The sequence below is a fragment of the Emys orbicularis genome, chromosome 6 (assembly GCF_028017835.1).
Source record: "Emys orbicularis isolate rEmyOrb1 chromosome 6, rEmyOrb1.hap1, whole genome shotgun sequence".
NCBI classification, from domain to species: Eukaryota; Metazoa; Chordata; order Testudines; family Emydidae; genus Emys; species Emys orbicularis.
Genome location: NC_088688.1, coordinates 103,329,745 through 103,339,939, shown reverse-complemented (window position 1 = coordinate 103,339,939; position 10,195 = coordinate 103,329,745). Strand labels below are relative to the sequence as shown.

At 39.7% G+C, this 10,195-nt stretch overlaps 1 protein-coding gene across 1 annotated transcript; it reads right to left on the bottom strand.

Annotated features, from left to right (window-relative positions):
• Positions 1-888: 888 nt before the first annotated feature.
• Positions 889-1,422, bottom strand: LOC135879882 (interferon beta-like). The gene has a single exon (XM_065405915.1). It carries the CDS (start codon positions 1,420-1,422, stop codon positions 889-891), a length of 534 nt encoding a protein of 177 aa, XP_065261987.1.
• Between the last annotated feature and the right edge of the window lie 8,773 nt (positions 1,423-10,195).

The window sequence follows — 10,195 nt, the reverse complement described above, 5'->3', positions numbered from 1 at the left end:
ATATGTATAAATAAATAAATAAAAGTTGGCCTGTGGATAAATTATGACCAATCCAGAAAAATGATCTGAAAATATTTTCATAGTAGAGAAAGAGAGTAAATTAAAGCAGTTTGAGGCATTCTACTTTTTGCATTTAAAAAGTGAGCAAAACATTAAGGTAAGAAAACCTAATATATAAAATATATCTGAGTGAGTCTGCTGCTTAATTCAAGGTACAAACTTTGTAAAAGTAATTATTAGAAGCAGCAACTGAGACAGAAAAGATTCCAGCATAGGGTGCAGTTTCATTCAGCTGATTTCATTACTTCAGTAGTAAAAGTGCCCACCATCACGAGCTGCAATGAAAGAGGAAAATGGTTCAAACAGAGACAACACTTCAATAGTGAAATATTTAGAAAATGATGATGATTCTGTATCATAAGTCCTAAGTTGTCTTCCAGTAAGCCTAACAAAGAAACTCTTTTTACAAAAGGTTTTACTAAAACTGTTAAACTTTATAGGTGAACAGAGCCAGTGAAAGCAGATAGGGAATCTTGCCTGTCTTCCCCTGCAGAAGACCTAGATCTAAAGAGAGCATGGGATAAAAAGGGATGGATTTTCAGGTGTTATGAGTGGAATGTTATCTTGATTGGTATTTGTTAAGAGCAGGCCAGTTTTTATTCCCCTGTCCATTTCATCAATCTATTGAACAATGTCATATCCCTGGATATATTATATGAGGTGCATATTTCACTTTTGTATATCAGCAATATAAACAGGATATTCGCTAATAAAGGATACAACAGAACCTATAGAATAGTTTTTAAATGAAAGCACAGCACGTTTTACCTGTCTTTCCCCAAAACTATTTATTTCAATTATTCTAAAAAAAGTGTTTTGTAAAATACCTTAATTTTTAAGCCTTCTCATTTCCTCACGCATGATCTCCCAGGCACACAGGCTGTATTGCTTTTCTTTCAGGAAATTGTCTACCATATGGAAATATTTCTTCACTTTCAGCCTGGTGAAGTCCTCATTTTGTGGGTAGGTTGTCTCCATCTTTTTTTCTCCATCGAACCATGTCTTCAGCAGCTCAATTTGCTGGTGAAGTCCATTTTGGAATGCAACTATGGAACTCCTGTCCCAGGCAGTTTGGATGTGACTTTTGCTGAAGATATTGAAGATCTGTTGGAGGATCTCCTGGATTGCCACCATGGCATTCTCCTTCTGGAACTCTCTGGAGCTGAGAACATTCTGGAGGGATATGAAGTTTGAATTTTCATTTAGACATTGCACAGGAAATTGTCCTCCCATTTTTTCCAGAAGCTGTAAACTAGCTTGGTTCACTTTGTTTTGCTGGAAGTGAAGCATGTTACAGTCCACAGATGAGTTTTCGGTGAAGAGCAGGACAAGGCAAATGTGCAGGAAACTCCGGGTGGTCATGCTGATGATGACTTAGATTCCCTGTTTGTGTGTAGAGACTGGAAGACTGGAGATTGTGCAATGTCTTTCATAGGCTGATGTGTGGTATTTTTACCCATGTCTCTGAATTTAAGTATTCTGTAGTTTTTCTTTCATCACATTCTGCATCTCAAGGTTCCCATTCGCTAATTAGGACTTTTTATTTTTACTTTTCTGTTTTTTTTTTAAATACTTCTGTTAGTTGGTACTTTTCAGTGTTTCTTTCCTTTTTAAAAGAAAGTGAGCAAATTATTAAAAGCATAACAAGTTGCCTAATATCTGGTATTATTTATGTTATTGCTATAGCAAATTTCCTTTTGATCTGAAACATTTCCCAAACTGAAAATAGATCAGTTTAGCTGTACTAAGACATGAAAGTCCCTTGTAAAAGGCCATCTGTGTCCCCATCTCCTCCTAACCTTAATTCAGAACTCCCTTTAAACTTTACTAATCAAAGTAGTTTAATGAGTACATAAACTGATAATGGAAGAGTAAACACACTTGGAGAGGTTTGGGGCCAGATCCCAAGGACTAGTCCTTTGCTGGCCAGAATGACTCAGAAGGCTTATGCCTAAATGTGGCATAACAATGTGTTCTTAATATTGTTTCTTTTTTCTATCCATCCCCATCACCTCCTCCACTGCATGCTACACCTACATGTTATGTCTTGTCTTTTAGCTTTTTTCAGGTAGGAACTGTCTTTTACTGTATGTCTTTGTACAGTGAGCTTAGCAGAATAGTGCTCTGATTTTGCTTACGACCCTGAGCACTACTGCATTACAAATAAATTATAATAGATTACTCAGAACTGTCTACATGCAGATGTCAGCATGGAGCACATAGACCCACAGAAAACTTTCTTCTGTAGCATAATAACAGCAAGTCCAAGAGAAACAAAAATCCTCTTTCCAGATAATATTCGTGATATATCCTATGGAACACATAATCTCAACATGCTCCTGTGGACTTGTCTTTGAGTCTCTACCAATCTTTACATTAGTCGGTAATATTTTCTTTTCTTCTTCACCCTGGTTTAACTAATCATGTTTCTAAATTACTTAGGAACCTCTTTTAATTGTAAAGATAACTTTTTTCCATTGGGAATAATTACAATTTACAACAGACCAGACTTAGAAAGTTTCTTTACACTAGTTAAAATGTCCAGTTTTGAGTAATTGTGATGCAACAAATAATTATAATTATCAAAGTTATGTGAACTCTAGTGACTAAAATTAAACTTTTATTCATAATAGTCTTGCAGAGACTCAACTTCTACGGGAGGAAGGGGTGGGGCAGCTGGCTATTATATTCTTTTGCATTGCTGGATGTTAAGACATTTTTTCTACTTGAAAATTGAGTGTGTTGGAGATGGAGTCAGATACACTAAACATGGAACCCATAGTGCTGCTTTTTGTTTAAAAAATCATTTAGTTTTCAGATTTCAGAGTGGTAGCCGTGTTAGTCTGTATCAGCAAAAAGAACGAGGAGTACTTGTGGCACCTTAGAGACTAACAAATTTATTTGAGCATAAGCTTTCGTGGGCTAAAACCCACTTCATCGGATGCATGCAGTGGAAAATACAGTAGGAAGATATATATATACACAGAAGACATGAAAAAATGGGTGTTGCCATACTAACTATAAAGAGAGTAATCAGTTAAGGTGGGTTATTCTCAGCAGGAGAAAAAAAAACTTTTGTAGTGATAATCAGGATGGCCCATTTCCAACAGTTGACAAGAAGGTGTGAGTAACAGTAGGGGGAAAAATTAGCATGGGGATATAGGTTTTACTTTGTGTAATGACCCATCCACTCCCAGTCTTTATTCAAGCCTAATTTAATGGTGTCAAGTTTGCAAATTAATTCCAATTAATTAATTAATTAAAGAAAGTAACAGAACGCCACTAGCTGTCACCTTCAGCCCCCAGCTAAAACCTCTCCAGCGCATCACCAAGGATCTACAGCCTATCCTGAAGGACGATCTCTCATTCTCACAGATCTTGGGAGACAATTCTTGACATCTGATTTGTGTCCATTTATTCTTTTGCGTAGAGACTGTCCAGTTTGGCCAATGTACATGGCAGAGGGGCATTGCTGGCACATGATGGCATATATCACATTGGTAGATGTGCAGGTGAACGAGCCTCTGATAGTGTGGCTGATGTGATTAGGTCCTATGATGGTGTCCCCTGAATAGATATGTGGACAGAGTTGGCAACGGGCTTTGTTGCAAGGATAGGTTCCTGCGTTAGTATTTTTGTTGTATGCTGTGTGGTTGCTGGTGAGTATTTGCTTCAGGTTGGGGGGCTGTCTGTAGGCAAGGACTGGTCTGTCTCTCAAGATCTGTGAGAGTGAGGGATCGTCCTTCAGGATAGGTTGTAGATCCTTGATGATGCGCTGGAGAGATTTTAGTTGGGGGCTGATGGTGACGGCTAATGGCGTTCTGTTACTTTAATTAATTAATTAATTAATTAATTTGCAAATTTGACACCATTAAATTAGGCTTGAATAAAGACTGGGAGTGGATGGGTCATTACACAAAGTAAAACCTATTTCCCCATGCTAATTTTTCCCCCTACTGTTACTCACACCTTCTTGTCAACTGTTGGAAATGGGCCATCCTGATTATCACTACAAAAGTTTTTTTTCTCCTGCTGAGAATAACCCACCTTAACTGATTACTCTCGTTAGAGTTAGTATGGCAACACCCAATTTTTCATGTCCTCTGTGTATATATATCTTCCTACTGTATTTTCCACTGCTTGCATCCAATGAAGTGGGTTTTAGCCCACGAAAGCTTATGCTCAAATAAATTTGTTAGTCTCTAACGTGCCAGAAGTACTCCTCGTTCTTTTAGTTTTCAGAGTAAAACCTCACTTAAAACTGTATGTGGATTTGTAAAATGAAGGAAGTCCCATATGGATGGGTTGGGTGAATTTTCTATTTTGGCTAGAAGCAGGTTTTCATGATAAAATATTTACTTTCCTTTCACTTTCTTATTAACAACCTATATTATGAAAAAGGCCATTATTTTTAAAATCTAATTGACTTTGCACCATATACGCTTTTTATCATTGGTTTTAAACTTTTGCATTTCACTCAGCGAGGACTGGTAAAGTAGACTGGTCTAGTCAATCAAATTAAATTCCTTTGGTCAGCTTCACTTTCTTCTTCTTATGTCCCAGCCTGAGGCTGGTGCGTTGGAGTTTCCATCTCTATAGGAAAGTGGTTTGGTTATTGTAATCCAAAAAAGAAAGCTATTTTCACTGAAATGAAAAATGGAAAAAACCTCATGACCACATGTATAATTATATTGGTTTGGCTAAATCCCCCCCCAGGAGCAATATGCACATTCTTTTCATGTAATCTATATTTGAGGCCTTAACTGTTTGGCAATGTGTCTTTCAAGACATGAAAGCATTGGAGTGTGAACCTAAAATATCAGAATTCCAGTACTGCCATGAATTTATGCATCTTATTCTCTCACAATTTTCAGTGGGACTTCTGGGAGCATAGCATATCCCATAGTAAGATCAAGCCCCAAAAGAGGATGATTAAAAGAGAGAAACCAGTTAAGAAGGATGCATATTTACAAACTCTTAGTAACAAATTAAATAAATAGTCATGCTAGTAAAGAGAAATCTTTTTAAATAAATCCGTATATTAAAAGCGAGTAAGCATATAGGTAGTGTAGTTCCACGGGGAAAATTAGTTAGTTGTAAAGCCCTCAGCTCTTGCCTCCAAGATCCATACTTGGAGGAGTTGTTGTGGCAGTGCCTCTGATCTGCCCTGGGTTGGGAGAGGGGAAGGGGCAGGGGGAGGGAGAGAATGTGTGTGTGTGTGTGTGTGAGTATTGGCATATAGAGTCAGCTGCCTACAAGCATCGTTCCCTCCTTTCCTGGGTTGCAGGAGTTGTTCTGCATGGAATTAGAAATATGGAGGTGAGTGGGAAGGGACTAGGCTGGACTGTGCTGAGGGTGCACCCTATGAGCTACATCTCCCTTCCACCAGCCCCACATAGATTATTCTTTAATGGAAATCCCAGGGGAAGCTGTAGCCTGATGGAATACTAGTAGTGTGGCTGTCATGGAGCTAAGCTACTAGAGATCAGAAGGGGCTCCCGTGCTCCTGAATAGATGCAAAAGCAAAGAGCGCCTGTGCAGAGATCCTGAATATTCCCTGCATTCTACATAGAAACCTGAGAATTTTCCGTATTTGGGAAAAGAAGCTGGTTCCATGGGAAATGGGGCAAACTTCACCACCACCCCAATCCTGGTGAAACAAGTTGAATGGAACTGTGTGAGGAGTTCTGGTGGAGTATTCCTCTCTTTTTTTTTTTGATCCCCTAGGATGTGTTTTCTCACAGGAGGGGCAACTGAGCCAAGCAATGAGTGGTGTCCCCAAGAAGGAAGAAGCTAGTGTAGCATCTCGCACACTGGGGTATGTACTAGTCACTGGACAATTGAATGAGGGGGAATAGGGTTCCCTTGCACAGATGTCGATAATGAAACAGTTAGACATTATGAAGAATCAGTCCCATAAGTAACAAGGTAAATGGGAACCTGCACAGCAAAGTTGTTTCATAATTAAGAGCCAAGATTTTACCATAAAAATTGAAGTAGTGGTACAGAATACACGATAAAGAAAGGAACAAGAAACCCTCCATTCAGGGCAATCCTTCCAGGCCTATACATTTGGAACTGTTTGGTAGTTTTATGTCTTCCCTTTTGAAGGTAAAATTCATGTTATGTGATTTCTGGTTGTTTTCAAGGCTATTGCATCTCTGTCAGTATATTTCCCCTTTTCTATTTCATTGTAACTTTTTTTTCTGTTGAGTAAGACATTAGTAACGTATATAGCAGACCCCCCCACCCAGTGTAAAACATTTAGAATTGTATAATAAAGACACCCAGCATGGTTGATTTAGATTGAAAGCCTGGCCTCATGGACTCTGAGTTCTAATTCTGGCTGTCACTCTATGATATTGAACAAGTCAGTTATACTTTCAAAGCCACAGTTTATCTATAAGATGGGAATAGTAATATTTGACATAAGTTTATAGATAATTAAGGTTTAGCAAAGGGCTTAGAGATTCCCAGATATAAGGTTTTATCTAAATCAGAGGTTCTCAAACTGAGGGGAACACCCCCTGGAGAGGCACGGAATATATTCTGGGGAAGTGTGAGAAGCTTTTTGGGGAAAATAAAAAACTTACCGCAGGCATTTTACCCACACCAATGAATAACTAGCAAAGCTGATTCCTCCAGACATATCAGGTCTCCAGATGGTGCTGTGCATTTGACATGGATTTGATGGATTTCTGCTATGCTTGCATAGCATTATACAAAGTCATTGCCATATGTATGTTAATCTGTTTGCTACGACATGGTGTGCACATTTAATTGTAAGCATGGACCACAATCGCAGTTTTGCGTTTGCTCTTATTACAATCGATCATTGGCTTATTGGTGCAATTTGTGAAATTTCTGTGCTCCAAAAAACAGGTGCACCCATCACACTAGTAACAACGGTGTGATGCCAGTAAGCAGTATCTCACTTAAAATGTACATTACCATATACTTAAATGGCTCTGTTTGAATCAATGACTTACTGTTTTTAATATTAGTGAGAGTTTCATGTTGATATTTGTTATCAGTATATGTACTTGTGTGGCAGGAGGGGGGACGTAAACTACTAGACACAAAGAAGGTGGGGAGAAATCAAATAAATTTGAGAACCACTATGAGAATATTATCATAATTTCATCTTTTGAATATTTGTCTGATTGGACAAACTTGTGCATTTCTACATAACACAGTTGTGGCACATGGCATCATGGTCAGGGCCGGCTCTGGCTTTCTGGCCGCCCAAGCAAAAAAAAAAAAAAACGCAGCGGCCAGAACGGCAAAGCAAAAAAAAAAAAAAACCTGCGGTGCGGCTGGAGGCAGGGTGCAGGGGGACTCCCTGCCCTGCAGATGTGCCCCGGCTAGCGGGGGGAAGGGGAGGGAGCGGGGGGGGAGAGAGAAGGGGGGCAGCCAGGGCTTCAGCGGGGCGCTGCCACGAGGCCCCGACCACTGCGCCGCCTGCCGGGAGGCTCCGCGCCGCTCCAGTCAGCTGGGAGGGAAGGACGCAGGCTGCCCTGCCGAGCTTGCTGCAGGGCGCTCCCGTCCTCCACGCCGCCGCCCCCTACAGGGCGGCCGGAGCGGAACAAAAAAAAAAAAAAAAGCGGCCATGCCGCCCTAGGATTGGGCGGAATGCCGCCTCCTACAAGCTGCTGCCCCAATCACCAGCTTGCTCGGCTGGTGCCTGGAGCCGGCCCTGATCATGGTGCTGAGAGTCAATATTTCAGACAGCTTGAAAGTTAATACCCTGTAATGTGTTTCTAAGTGGGTAGGGATGGAGTAGAAGGCACCATCACTTTGTCCTGACCTTTTAAACGCCCCAGAGCTTCAGGAAGTGATCCAGGTGATGCAGTAGGTGACACTTTTATGAGGACACTCTAAGCAGTCTACCCTGAATAATTGGAGGACTAGGCCCTAAGTCAATACTGAATCCATGTCCAGCATGTTATTAGGGGGCACTTTAATGCTGGATGTTATCTTCTGGAGGAAATGTAGATCAAAGTGGGAATGGTGGGGCTCCCGAGCTCAGAGGTAACTGGAGAGGGAACCAGAAATTTGAAGCCTTGAGTTGAGGATGAAATTGGAAACTCTAAGAGGGATGGTCTTGGGCCTGAAGGGACAAAGTAGACCACACCTCCTAAAGAGTTAATAAATTGGACTGCAGCCAGGGGAACTGTAAGTACTCTGGACTGCAAACATGTTATTGGGAGTGCCAGGAGGGAACTGAGGGCAGCATGCCTGCCAGGACACACTGTCCCAAAAGCTCATCTGCTCTTCTTATAACTGTGTTTTATGGCAGAGATTAGAAACATTTCTGAGAGGCAAGATTATAAATCTGCTTCAATCATACAGTTTACAGATTGAGAATAGATTATTAAAGTTGGCAACTTTATGGTGAGAGCATAAACTTGTGTATTTGTTAAGGGACCAGGAAACAGGAAAACTGTGTTCTAATCTTGCTTTGAAATCGACACATTGTAAGACTTGGGTTGCCCACCCAACGTTAATTTAGCCCCCTTGTGCATCTGTGTTATGACAACTCAACATCAACCCCACACAGCGATTAGTGTTTGAGGAAAAATAAACAGGCAAAGGACTGAAGTGCAAAAGGGGCACTGAGTTGAAGTTGTGGTGCATAGAGTCACAGTGAATTTAGGTCCTGATTTGGCAATGTACTTAAGCATGTTCACAACTTTAAGCACTGACTTCAATGGGACTGTTCATATGCTTAAGGTTAGGCATGTGCTTAAGTACTTTTGTTGAATGGGTATATTAAGACAGAACAATAATGGGCTTTTTATTGGTTCATTTTTGTAAAAATGAAATTAGTAGAAATCACCACTATAATGAGCTGCTATTTTAAAAGTAAAATTATATTTTAATTTTTATGTAAAATTTAATAAAGATAAAATCTCTGATAAAAACATAAATAAATAACTAGAAATTGACCAATAGATAAATACTGTTATAAAACCAGTAAAATGATCTGAAAATGTTTTCATAATACACTAAGAGAATAAATATTAACAATAATTAAAAATTCCAGTGCACTTCATTTTAAATAACATAGAAAGGAATTATATGCTGTGTTGTTGTAGCCATGTCAGTCCCAAGATATTAGAGAGACAATGGGGGTGAGGTAATATCCAATATTGGACCAATTACTCATTTCAGTTCTTCAAAAAAGGTTACTATGTCAGTTTCTAAAGCTTATTGTGAGTTAGCTCCTACTCTGAAAGCATCTTAATTCCACCTGGATTCTGTAGCCAGCACTGAGAGCGAACTGTTTGTCTGTTCCAAAATAATGGATATCCCTACAGTGCCAGCCTCAGTAGCTGTAGGCCATGCTTCCTAAAAATGGTACCCCACTTTCCATCATTGCAACCAAACATGTCTCCTCCTGCTCAGCTTCTTGGTGAGTCCATGTTGGAGCTTCTATCACAGCCAACATGGGATATATTTTTGCAAAAAATGTAGGAAATCTGTTGGAAGAGTTCCTGGATTGCCACCTGGATGTTTGTCTTCAGAGACTCTGAAGTGAAGTGTGTTACTGGATTGCCAACTGGATGTTCTTCTTCAGAGACATTGAAGTGAAGTGTGTTTAGGGTGATCAGATGTCCTGATTTTATAGGGAAAGTCCCGATATTTGGGGCTTTTTTTTTAATATAGGCTCATATTACCTCCACCCTCCGTCCCAATTTTTCACACTTGCTATCTGGTCACCCTAAGTGTGTTACAGTTCAGAGATGCAATTTTGGTGGAGAAGAGCAATATAATGCAAATGTATAGCTAACGCCTAATGTCAGCGATAATTAAGAAATTTTATGATTCATTCCTTTCTTTTTAAAATGCTTCTTTGTCTTCTGACTTTTTTTCATCAATATACTTCATTCTGCATTTTAAAAAGTGAGTAAACCAATAAAGTATTATCACATAAAATGTAACGTGTAATTAGAAGCTCATAATAGAGTGAGTCAATTGCACAGAGCAAGGTCAAGAGTTATGGAGTCTCAGAAGTCACTGTTGGAGGAGGCAGTAGAGGAGGGATTCCATTCCACAGTGCAGTTTGATTCAACTGTTTTAACAAATCCAAAGTTGTAACATCAGCTGGAATGAAAAGGAGACTTGTTAAAAC